The following is a 13,726-nucleotide window of genomic DNA, read 5'->3' as shown; positions in this document are numbered from 1 at the left end:
TAATAACTTTTTTTATCTATAACTAACTATTATTTTAGAGCCGGTGTTTTCTACGCAAATATCTTTTTTTTTAGAATATTAATGAGTAATTAATTTTTTTTTCAATTTTATCCTTATTTATATTAAATTTAATAATTATTTTTATAATTTTCCAAAATCTTATAACATCTCCCCTCTTACTTAAGGTTACGTAATAAAATTAATTAATATTTTGTTATACTTTATAAGAATAAATTTACTTACTTAATTTCCATAAAAACATTAAAAGTATTTATGAATAGATGGAATACTTTGTTTTTTTTTTTTAGATTTTATCAATGATAATAGTAATGTTTCTCGATAAAATTTGCATATTAAATATGAATAAAATAGAAAATTATGTTTATTGCTTTTTTTCTAAAAAAGAAACTATGATGATAATTTGGGGTAAAAAGAAAAATGAGGTATTTACTTTTTTGAAGAGGTATTTACTTTCATGATTTTCTAAAATTTAATAATATTTAATTAGAACATCAAATTAATTTTTTTATCCTTTTTTTAATACTGTCTTTGTTCCATAATACTTGTCAGATTTGAGAAAATAGTTTGTTCTAAAATATTTGTCTAATTTGGTCTAAAATACTTGTTATATTTGCGGTTTTAAGGAGTAATAAATATTTTTTTCATATTTACCTTTTGTGTATAATTAATAATTATTACTTCAATTTAATGATTTTCTTAGAGATTAATATTAAATTAAGAGTAATATTGTCAAAATTTATTCAATAATTTATTATAATTTATACAAATTTAATAATTTTTTTAAAAGACATGAAATTCTAAATGTGACGAATATTATAGAATGAAGATACTAATATTTTAGAGACATAATTATATTTAATGGTTTTCGATTTGCAAATATTCATAATCTAAAACTAAACCGTACATTTAAGAGAGAAAAATGATTATGTCTCCATCGACTTTATATGAAACTCTTCAATTTTCATTTTTAAATTTAGCGAAGCTAATTTTCCTACTCGTGTAATTAAGCTTAGTCTATACAATTCTACATGTGCATAAAATTATAGGGACAATTATTATTTAGTCTTTTAGTTTATACAATTCCCTCCCTTATCGCTTCATATTGGTCCACGTCAGCTAGGGAGATGTGTTTTAGTCTTTTAGTCTTCAATTAACGGAAAAAAAACTAACTTTTCGGACGGAAGGACCTTTCAATTAGACGGAGTTAAACCTGAGGGACTAGTTAGATATTTGTGCAAAACTTGGGATTAGTTAGATAATTATGTAAAACCTAAGGGACTAGATAATAATTTTCCCTTATGGTCCACGTCAGCTAGGGAGGGGTGTTTTAGTCTTTTAGTCTGTAATTAACGGAAAAAAACCAACTTTTCGGACAAAAGGACCTTTTAATTAGACGGAGTTAAACCTGAGGAACTAGCTAGATATTTTGGCAAAACCTTGGATTAGTTGGTTAATTTTGTAAAACCTGAGGGACTAAATAATAAATTTCCCATGTTTATTATTAAGTTAATTTCACTTAAAAAAGCTAAACTTTACAAATACACACTTTATAGGATATGAACTTCAACATGTAACTTGAAAATATCTAAATTTCAATTTAACAATTTAAATATTATTTGCAGATAAATATTATTAAACAATTTAACATTAATAGAAATTTAAAATTTTAACTTTAAGTGTAAAATGATGTTAGGAAACCATTTTAATTTGAGTTTGTTAATAATTTTACAATTCTTTTAATTTATATTTATATTTATTTGCATTAAAAAAGAGTCTGAAGCAGAGCAAGAAACGAATCGTTTAATAAAAAACCAATCAAGCAAAAGCAAAACATGACTCAAATTAAATTTAAACTATATATATTTGTCAAAATTGGAAGAAAATGTTTGTTTTTGGACATAAGATGCTATATAGGGAAAATTTTTATAAAATAGAAAAATATATTTTTATTATGTGTAGTTGAATATTATTAAATAATTTAAAAGTAGAAAAAAAATTTAAATTTCAATTTTAAGTGCTCAATGGTATTAGTGAACTATTTTAATTTAAATTTGTGAATAATTCTGAAATTCTTTTAAAGTTTTTTTTTTCAATCCATTTTATGAATTTTTGGGCTTCCACTTAAATGTGTAACTTGGACTTAGGTTTTACTAGTGAATAATGGTTACCGATACCTATTTGGGCCATAAAATATAGAAGTCCATGGTTGGTTGAAAAATATAAAGAACGGACTTAATCTTAGGGTTTGTTCGGTAAAATTAACTTTCCAGTAGCTATTAGTTGTCTCATCAAATGTTAAAAGGGTAATGTTTCATAATTTGCTCGCTCAAATTATAAAAGCTAATATAACGTTATGCTAAAAACTATAAAAAATAGAAGAAATATTAAACTCAATGTGAAAACTACGGTCTGAATAGAGTTTTAAAATACCTTGAATTTTGATTTTTATTAGAATCTCATCCCAATTTGATCTTTTTTACAATTTTATCCTAAATTTGATCTTTTGAAACAAGAGCACCTCCAATTAAAATTGAAGTTGAAATTGCTGATAAAATGCTTCAAGATCCCTTCAATTCAAAGCATTATTGCTCTTTTAATTTTCAATCAATCAAATTCAATTCCAAGTACACAAAAGCTTTTCTATACTATTTCCCAAAGCATTACATTTTTCAATTGCAATTTCTAATTCTACAAGTGGTTCATCTTATATTGTTGAAGCCACTTCTCACTAATAGTTTGGTTTAAAAGTTGTTTTTAAGCGCATTCTTTTGCATTGACAGGCTTTAAGACACATAAGAAGGGAAGAAGAGAGACATTAAAGTCAAGTCAACAACAATTAAGATGAAAAGAAAAGCATTTGATTTGCATAAACTAAAGTTTGCTATATCCCATGTGATGAGATTAATTAATTAACATATGTTGGCAAAGACTAAAGGGAAGTTGGCTCCATGTGGTCACCGCAACCAAGTACAAAAAAGAAAGAATGATAATAATAAGGAAGATGAAGTACTTGTGCTTTTTTGAAAATTGCTTCTTCTTCCTCTTTTTTTTTCTATTTTCTTTTTTAAGAAACTGCGATAGTGATAAGCATGAGAGACAGAGTCATTTAATCACTTCTTCTTGGTACATAATCATTCTAATTTAGAAGTAATCTTTATTAAAAGAGGACAATTTAATATACTTTAAGCAAAAGGAAACAGACATATTTTCTTCATGTATGATGTTGCTGTTGGAGGTGGGCAAGAAAGTTTAACATAGACAGGATTAGACTTAAAGATGGGTTTGTCTTTAATATACATGTGTTGATTGCATATCAATAAACATGTTCAATAAAAATAAAATATAAATTTATGTTATTTATATATTAGTAATTAGTAAAGTTATGTTGTTAGCATTCATTTATTAAATTGATAAAAACAACTATAGTGGAGAGGATTCGAATTCAAGATCTCTCACTCTACACATGGATTTTTTTTTTTTTTTTATGCTTTTAGGACTGATTAGCGGACAAGTCTAGTTCCTGCTCTCCATCTTTGTCCATGCAAATGCCTCCTTCATATGGACGGACAAATCTCCAATACACATGGAGGTTATGATCCATGAGCATTGACGGGTTTAAGCCTGAGCAATGGTTAATTAACTGTTTAGACACTCCCGAAAATCGAACCTAGAACCATTAGAAGTTTGTCCAGCGTGGTTTCCATTAGGCTAACCCTTTAGGGTATTCCTCTTGTAGATGAAAAGACCAATCAAACCACCGGTTGATTAATATATTAATAAAAAAAATATTTCATTATAATTTAGTTAAACGAATTTCGATATCTAATCAATAAGATGTAAAACAAATCCATTCAGACAACTTGATTAATTAGGTTTCAAGTTACCCTCCAAATGTGCTAACTATGAACTTTGTTTGTTATTAAGTGTTAAGTATAGTTGAAGCTAATTAAGTAGTAGTAAATTAGATATAAGCATAGCATAATATCTTTAGATGTCAGTTCTCACTTCACACCATCCAACAATAGATCTTTGGCGCTCTTTTTGAGCTCCTAAAACTAAATTTTCATATTTCAATTAGCATTTTTATATTGTTAATTATGTCTATAAATGGATGAAAAGTGATTGTCTAAAGTTGCTGCAAAAGGAAATGCATCCACTATTTCATACTTAATGCTTAATTAATTTTTTTTTTTGAGTATTAATGCTTAATTAATTAATACTTGCTTATGTATTGTGAATGCCTATAAAGTGGTCCTAATTAACCATAATAATCCCTAGAAAGAGAGGGCTGTCCAAAAAAGAAAGGACAAAAAGATTTAGTTTAAAGCAAATTATATATAATAATACCTTTGAAGTTTGTTTAATCCTATTTTTTTAATCCCTACACCAACTTCAATGAAAAGCACAAGTTTTTGAAGGATAAAGTGTTTTATATTTTAAAATTTTAGGGATCAAAGGAGCTATGTAAGTTAACATATTAAGGACTTAATTATTATAATGATAAATTCATAATTTATAAATAAGAAGTATAGTGTTAGGTAATTAACAAATCTTATAACTAAAAATGAAAATTTCAAAATAAATAGAGGCCAATTTACTAATTATGATAGCTTTTTAAAAATATTTTTTTATTTACGGAATCGAATAGACTAGAATAATATTATGAACTTCACAGTGAGAGTAGTCTCCACATATTATTTATTAATCAGACATACGTGATTACTTTTTTTAGACAATTAATTTGATTTACCCTTATTTTTTACTATAATAAAATGGAAAATCAATGGGATATATCTTGATAAGGAAGTTTTTTTGAAAAATCATAATAAGGACTTAGGAACCTAGTGGGTTTGTTTTTTTCAAGAATAATGTCAGATGAATTTCTATTGAACTCCTTAAAATAGACAACATTGTACTTTAAAAGTAATAATTATTAATTTGCATATGGAATGAGGAGAAAATTGATCCTTGGTTGAAAAAACTAATCTAAAAATGTGCATACTAGCCATTATATAATGTGAATACACCCATATTCTATGACCCAACTTGCATCCATTTCCCTTCAAACAAGTTTTCCAATTGAGAAATTAGATTGTAACTTTTGACTTCACCAACCATTGTTTCTCTCTTGACTCAAAATTCCATTCTTTCTAGTCTTACTTATATGCAATTGGCTTCACTAATTTCCTCAAAACTCTAATCTAATATCTCCCCTTTTGCCTTACAAAAATGGGTTCTTGCTCTTTGTCAAACCCTAATTCAAATTGGACAGCCAAGCAACACAAATTGTTTGAATACGCTCTTGCAATGTATGATAAAGATACGCCGGATCGATGGCGAAATATTGCCAAAATTGTTGGAGACACAAACGAGGAGGAAGTAAAGAGAGAATATGATATTCTTGTAAATGATATCAATAATATTGAGTTGGACAAAGTTCCAATTCCAAATTACAAGAATTGTTATGAGGGGAAAAGTAGGCAAGAAAGCAAGATCATAAGCAATAATGAAGAAGAAAGGTAATTTTCTTACATTACCATCAATTTGATAAGTTTTTTTCCCCAAATTAAAAAATGAACTATTGTTGTAGTTGTGAAATCAAATATTCAAACTCGAAACATATAAAATGTGGTTAATCTTACGATCAAACAAGCTATTTTTGCAAAAATAAGTGGAATATCATTAAGAATTTTATATTTGGAAGACATATTCTCTAATGGGTGGATGAGATTGAGAATCACATAATATATTAAGATTTGTCATGATAATTTTTATAAGGTTATTGCTTAGGGCTTGTGTACTAACTTCAGGATCTCCACTGCAGGCTCCAGCAGCTAAGGCTTTAATTCGCAGCATTGGAGCGTGAAGCTTTTGATAAAGAAATGAACAAAAGCGGAGATAGAAGAGTCAGTTTTGGGCTTTTTTTATGGGTGTCAATTTTGGGCTTGAAGTTCAGCTTCCTTATATTAGCAAAAGGTTCTCTCATGTATTCACTGTTTTATTTTCTAGGGAATTTCCTTAGCTAGTAAACTTATTACGAAATCAAGGGAATTTCCTTTACTAGTAAACTTAGTACCAAATTAAGGTTGTTCGACAAAATTAGCTATCAAGTTTTGATAGCGGTTAGCTGTTTTAATAGCGTTTAACTTTTAAACGTTTGAATAGCGTTTTATAAAACGTTAAAAATTAAATGTTATATAAATTGTGTTTTTTTATAAAATATTACCTTAATCTCTAAAAGTTAGTTCAAACGCTGTATTACTGAACAATATAAAATAAAATATAGAAAGCTACTTAAAAAGTTACTGTCGAACACGGTCGATATATTTTTTTAAAAAAAGTCTTTCAATAGAATCTCTCAAATTATGAAGGGGAACTAAAAACATGAATGAGAACTATATAACTATTGCCTTAATTTAAAGAGGAAATTGCATACTAAATTAATTAAATGAACTCATGTCCACATACAACTTGTAATCCCAAATATTAAGTGTTAAGCAATTCTTCCTGATTAAAGCCCAACTACACATTCAAATATAGACTCATTTGCATTTAGGTATAGGCTACCTATCCATTGTGTGGATGGGGTACCCTAACTAGAAAGGGTCTCCTACTTTGATCCAATAGTTGATACCAGGAAGAGATCCTTTGCCATCTGGAGTATTTGAAAGAGGCAGAGAGCTTGCAACTTCATTAGCACTAAGGCTATTTCCTCCCAAATTCTTTAGCCTACCATATGCCTGTTTGAACCAAAACAAAACAATCCATAACTTCATTAAATATATATAATTTGTCAATCCTTTATATACACATACATATTCAGATTTGTTGAATCATTAAAGATTGAATACGTACCTTATGAAAGATTGTCCTCAAGCAAGTCTTGTGATCATCCATGGAAGAATGAACGAACTCATGAAAATGAGTCCTCAATACAGACACAAAGCCTCCATTCTCAGAATCGCTTCTTTGACAGAAAGACTTGTTTGGAAGTGGGATTGATGTTCCTTCTGACTCAGTAATAGGGTTGTTGGCAATGGCAGAATCCATCATTCACTACCATATGATACAACAACAAGATAAAATAATGACAATCAGAAATCACAATAAATTTGGTTCACTTGAGGTACTCTTAACTAATTTGTAGCTAATTGATTCTCCCCAATTGCTAGAGAGTTATTAGCTAAAAATTACTGTTTATACAAGCAACAGAAAGATCAAGATCAAGATAAAAAATATTCAAGAATTCAAAAGAAAAAATGCTAAATCATTATCACTAGCTTAAAAATCTAAGACCGGCGGCTTACCTTGGTTGATTGATAGAGATCAGATAACCAGAAGAAGAAGAAGAAGAAGAAGAAGAAGAAGAAGAAGAAGAAGAAGAAGAAGAAGAATGGTATTAGATTCAATATAGCTTAGCAGTACTGTGTGCATGCATTATATACCCTTCTTGACTTCAGCTCCAAGAATGCACTTGGGGAACAAGTTACAAATAGGCCAACGAAAAGAGTGCTGCAGTTACAGGAACGTCGTCAAAATTTTCATTTTTTCCCTATTTAACCGAAAAGGTCCTTCAATGTTTTTGACACTTACATTAACTCCATTTCTTTTTCGGACATTACAAATTCTACCCAAAAGAAAAAATTAAGAAAACATTAAACAAAATACAACAAAAATTTGGTTCTTTTCTTTTTAAAAATAATCATCACTGATTAAACTTAAATTAATATTTATCTTTAATTGGAAAAAAAAATTCCAGAATATCATTATACCTAGCTAGACTAATTAACTTTCTGTGGCAACTCCAGTCAGACTGTTGGTGGTGGTGGTTCCGCCTTGGGCATGGCTGCTCTCTCTGATGCTTTTGATTGCTTCCGGCTATTGTAGAATGACCATACGAGAGAAGAAAGAAGAATGACGCCAATGACGCTTAATATAGCAGCTAAAGCCGCATTTCCATACATCTGATCACCTTTTCAATCCTAATATATTAACACAGAAAAAATTAATTTAATTAGATACCGGAAAGTTCATCTCAAATTTTCTCAAAAAAAGAAAGTTCATCTCAAATTATTAATGTATAAACTAAGGAAATTAATAAAAATTTTAAATTTAACATAATTCAAAAGCTGGTTTAACATAATTTGAATAAATTCTACAATTAGAATAATGAAATAACCATCAAACCACAGAAGCTATTTAACCTAATATGACCTAATTAATTATGTAATTTAGTAATAAAACAATAAAGAACACAAAAAGGAAATCAGAGAAAAAGAAAGAAGAATGTTGTACTTGCAACTTATAAAGGAAAAGCAAGGCCAATGAAGCTTTCTCAAAATCCTTGGAAGTGTTTTTTGCTTTTCTGAATTTGTAAGAATAATGGTTTCTTTTAGAAAATAAAATAGCAGTAAAAGCCAAAGGCTACCGCTTCCTTGAACTATGACCAACTATGGGGTTGCCAAGTGTGAGGTTTGATTGGTGGCCATGGCGGAGTTAGTGGTGGCGTGTTGATGCTGGAGACGAAACATGTTTCAAATGATAAGCTTCCATTAATTTGTTTTCTTTTGGCTATAACTCAAGCAGTGTGTCTCTCGCTCTAAGCAATTACTTAGAAATGTGCTTAATGCAGCTTGTAATTTGATTTAATTTCTATTTAATTTACTTTTGTGGTATAATATTGTTTGTCTACATAATACAAATAGTTGAAGTCAATTCTTGGATTGTGTATATATATATATATATATATATAATGTTAAATTTCGAATTTTACCTATAAAATGATAATAATTTACTTTAAAGGAAATATCACATTCGTTTATTAATAGAATAAAAATCTTCTATATAACTAGGAATAAAGTCTCCGTAACAAAGACGGACATAGTTAATGGATACTCTTATAAGCAAATGAGCAACCATGTTCGCTTGTCTAAAAACCCACTTAATTTTAACATTAAGTCTAAGAGCTAATAACTGCCTACAATCATCAACAATCAATCCAAAAGATGACAAGTCCAAAACACTGGAGTTCAAAGCATTCACAACAGTTTGAGAATCCGAAAAAATAATGCCATTCAGAGGAAGACTTGCTAAAGCGAATCTCAAGCACCTCGCATTGCTGAAACCTCAGAAATATTAGCATTAGCTGGGCCTTTATAGTAGCCTGACTGACCCCAAATAAAGCGTCCCTCTCCATCTTCAACAAGAAAACCATACCCCAACAACTTATGTGCTCCAAAAACAGATGCATCCACAAAACATTGCCAACTGGACCATGATGAGATCGACTAGAAGTTGTCCTAGAGTTGTGATTAGTCAACGAAGCACTTCGCATTTGAGGGCCACGAGAAGTGAAAGACGTCATGCTTGCCATTATGAGCCTTTTGGACATTACAACATTCCAGCCAATAACTACAAGCTTTTGCATAAATATCATGAATAAACACAAGTTGATTTTCCCATGCAAAGAGGTTACGGGCCTTCCAAAGTTGCCATGAAGTAACAGCCATTAACTCAACTGTTTCTTTGCCTTTCACGTCCCATACTTGCAACAAAAAATCTGAAAATAAAAATGGAAGGTTAGTGTCTCCAAAACCACCCCGCCGCCAAACACTTCGTGCTCTCTCACATGTGACTAGAACATGATTGATCTCCTGCTCCCCATCACAAAAAAAGCACTTTCTATCAATATCCAGCCCCCTATTTCTCAACCTATCCTTCGTTGGCACCACATTTCTCAACACTCTCCAAACAAAATCCTTGACTGGGGGAACACTCAAACGCCATAGCTTACCCCAAATCTCCCCATCCCTCCTTTCTGGCTCTTTCCCAAACACCTTTAAAGCCATAAAATAACTTGATTTAACACTATAAATACCCCTTCTCTTGTAGTGCCAAACCAACACATCTGGGCTATTAAAAATACTTAAAGGAATGCCTACTATAGCACGAACATCATTGGCACAAAATAAATTCATGATTTTGTCTATATCCCATCTCTTACCCTCATGGCAAAATAAATTCTGCACCCTAAAATCCGGATCAATAGAACTACTTCCATCCTCTATGACAAAAGAACTCTCCCTCGGAATCCAAGGCTTCTTTACAACATTAATATCTCTCTCATCCTCCACTCTCCATCTCACCCCATGTTTTAAGAGCTTGCTAGAAGTTAAGATATTCTTTCAAACAAAAATAGGATTGGATCCTAGCGAAGCATTCAAAAAATCCACTCGAGAGAAATGTTTAGCTTTGAAAATACGATAAAAAAGAGTATCGGTTTCAGTCAATAACCTCCATCCCTGCTTTTCTAGCATGGCAACATTAAAAAAGTGTAAGTTCCTAAAACTCATCCCTCCATCCTTCTTTCTTCCACACATCCTATCCCAAGAGAGCCAGTGAATCCCTTTACCTCCATCTTTCTTCAAACCCCACCAAAATTTATTCGTAAATTTATGTAATTCATCAGAAAGGGATAAAGGAAGCAAAAAAACACGCATGCAATAAGACAAAATAGCCTGGGCCATAGATTTCAGAAGAATTTCCCTGCCTACACGGGATAAGAATCTATTGCTCCACCCATGAATCCTTCACTAGAGACGATCCTTTAAGAAGCTAAAAGTCTGATTTTTGCTTCAACCAATAAAAGAGGGAAGGCCTAAATAATTACCACGAGCTATTGGACTGAGAATTCCAGCGATTGGGGACTCTTATCCGATCATCCCACTCCAGTGTAAGCTCCTCCTTCCTCCTATGTAACCGGAGTTCGCAAAATGAGTCACCACGTCCAAGCCGGCCACATAAATAACAAAAGACAATCAACTTTTCATATCTGAATTGCGCATAGAATAAATTTCCATTGGAAACAATAATCTTCTTTCTCCTCTTTAAGGGTTGTCGAATATCCAACCGCACCCGAACTCTCATAAAACGATTATGGGGAAAGGACAAACACCTAGTATCATAGTCCAAAAAAGTCCCTAGAAAGTTGCCTAAAGAGATTGCAATTTGTTCTGACATGAAACCCACCGGTAAGTCATGGATTTGGATCCAAAAATTTGAATTGAGTAATGGAATAGTTAAAGGATCTTCCCCATCCGCAATCCGACTCCACACGAATAGATGACGATTAAAAGTCCACGGTGCTCCCTCAACCACCCTCTCCAAATCCATGTTGTTAAAGAATCTGAACAAGAACCTTTTTGCCCCTAAATCAGTAATACACACTCCCCTAAGAGGATGCCATAAATGTGAAAAAATATTTTTAATAGACTGGAAGTTCATCGCAGAATAGGTCAAAAACATTCCAACCATGCAATGCTCATAGGTCGAGAAAGAGTCTACATGTTGTTCTGAGTTCACAAGCAAGGCACTCTCCTCCTGCTCAATGATAGAAAGACGACCAAACTCGTCCTCCATAGCCGCCGACTTGCTTACCAAATTGGGAAACGAAAGAAGGTAAAGATTCTAACAAGAGCATAAAGGAAACCCAAAACCCAAAAAATCTAAAAAAAAAGGTAATAATTTACTCTTATTACTATTTAAAAATAATATAAAGGTTTTATGAGTGAAGTTGATTGAGTTGGGGTGATTGAGACTACTAGCTCGAGCTTTAAGTAATTGAGCCTGACATAATTAAGCAAAATTTATAATTTTACATATTTTATGACAATGGTGAAATTTGATCCCAACAAGAGAATTTTGAAGATTGATCTAACATTCCTGTTCATTTTGAGATTTATTAAATATGGTACAATATAATATATTATAAGAATTCAATTTGATTTGTTATTAATGCATAATTTTAAATCTAAATTGCATTGGTTAAGAAAATAAAATAAAAAACTATATTATATATCAAATATGGTATAACATATAATATAAGAAAGGAATTTGATTTTTTATTTATGTTTAATTTGAATTAAATTAATCAAAAATTTGAAATTATTTTTGTTTCGTTATTATTTTTTAATTTTACAATATTAATTTAAAACAAAAAGAATATAGCTAGGTACATATTAAATATTAGCCCATTAATCCGATTAATCTGGATTCGCACCGGGTAGGCCCGCAAAGAAAGGGAATTAAGTGCTCCCTTCCGAGTGTTCAAGAGACTCCATATCCAGGGTTCGAATTCGAAACATCATATTAAGGAAGAAGAGATCCTTATCATCCCATTTCACCCATCGGGTGTAAAGTTTCATTTAATTTGTTACTGATGTTTAATTTGAATTAAACTAATCAAAATTTGAATTGAATATTATTGTTTCATTATTTAATTTTTGTTAGATTTACGATAGCATTTTTTTAATTAAAAAAAGTTTACCAAATATTGTAGGTAACAAAATTTCTATTATGACAATTATTGGAAATTATTAAGAATCTTGCTAAATAATACTAATTAGCCTCAAATCCAATTTTCTATTTAAATAAAAAAAAAATTAGGGTACGAATTACTGCTGTGCTAGACATACGTATGCTCAAACTCAAATTAAAATTTGTCTTGCAAATTGCTAGCTAGACATAATTATTAATTAATTTAAAAAGTTGGATATGCAACGTCAATATAGCTAACTAGACAAATACATATGGTTAATTAATTTTCTCCGGCGACTATACTGCCTCTTCAGCTGCTGCTGGTGGCGGTGCTTCCACCGTGGGCATGGCTGCTTCCTCATGTGCTTTTGATTTCTTCGAGCCATTATAGAGTGACCATATAAAAATAAAAATCAAAAAGGCGCCGATACAACCCAGTACACTATACAGTGTTGCTGTATCCCTCATCTTGCCTTTTAAATCCTAAAACAGTCAAGAAAAAAAAAATGAAATACTAAATTTAAATTTAAAAAACACTTACGCAGAGGAACAGTTATGAATCTCAAAATGAAATCAATAAAAAAATTAACATATTTTAGTTATAAAATTCCGAAATGGCTAAATAAGGTATGCCAGAATGAGAAGAAAGAGAAAGAAAAACTTACGCAGCCTAAAAGCTTCAGAAGAGGAAGGAATTGATCTCTTAAACATGAAGTGAGAGAGACATAATATATAGGAATACACATACACTTGAAACTTTATTTCACTAAAATGGGAAGTAATTTATTCTTAAATGGGTAATTAATCACTTGGGGTAAAATAGAAATTAATCATTCAAACTAAATAAATAATTGATAGGCTTCATTACTAATTTATTTCATATATGTATGTAAATTTATTTGAGCATGCAAAAAATTAATAACAAGAATATTGGAGCAGATATTAATAAGATTTTCATTAAGGAAAATCCTCATGTCTTCAAATTATAATAAAAGAAATCTATTAGTTATTACCTATATATGATGCACGTACATTTTAAAAGGTCTAGCATACCGATGTCCTAACCGTGTACGATTATTTTTTTAATTTCATTAATTTCAGACACTTCTAATTGGACACTTGTAAAAATTTTATAAAACTTTTAGATAAATTTGTTAACAAAAATTTCAAATTGAGGTTATAAATATAAATTAGATAAATATATACACTTAAAATAAAAAATTACAACATATATAAGAGGAAAAAAAAACCTAAATCATTATGTAGGTTATAATTTTATTGCCAAATTTAAAAATTAGTTTTTGTTCATAGTAATCTCCAACTTTTATCAAAAAGAAGTCCACAATATTATATTGAATAAACAAAAATGTGACAGATTGCAAGAGATCAA

At 30.3% G+C, this 13,726-nt stretch overlaps 1 protein-coding gene across 1 annotated transcript; it reads left to right on the top strand.

Moving 5' to 3' along the window:
- The first annotated feature begins 5,033 nt into the window (after positions 1–5,033).
- Positions 5,034–6,120, top strand: LOC149497097 (protein RADIALIS-like 4). The gene is made up of 2 exons (XM_089720560.1): positions 5,034–5,540; positions 5,846–6,120. Exons 1-2 carry the CDS (start codon positions 5,251–5,253, stop codon positions 5,865–5,867), a joined length of 312 nt encoding a protein of 103 aa, XP_089576686.1. The 5' UTR covers positions 5,034–5,250; the 3' UTR covers positions 5,868–6,120.
- The last annotated feature ends 7,606 nt before the right edge of the window (positions 6,121–13,726 follow it).

Source organism: Jatropha curcas, chromosome 4 (genome assembly GCF_041381405.1).
Source record: "Jatropha curcas cultivar XTBG-Jc1 chromosome 4, XTBG_Jcur_1.0, whole genome shotgun sequence".
NCBI classification, from domain to species: domain Eukaryota; kingdom Viridiplantae; phylum Streptophyta; class Magnoliopsida; order Malpighiales; family Euphorbiaceae; genus Jatropha; species Jatropha curcas.
Note: the sequence above shows the minus strand (reverse complement) of the source record. Positions and strands in the feature narration are given on the sequence as shown.

What these genes read in the sequence shown, in the direction of transcription:
- LOC149497097 (XM_089720560.1), top strand. Translation starts at nt 5,251, where the DNA reads ATGGGTTCTTGCTCTTTGTCAAACCCTAATTCAAATTGGACAGCCAAG. An exon ending in AGCAATAATGAAGAAGAAAG is followed by an intron (nt 5,541 to 5,845) that starts GTAATTTTCTTA and finishes TCTCCACTGCAG; the next exon opens with GCTCCAGCAGCTAAGGCTTT.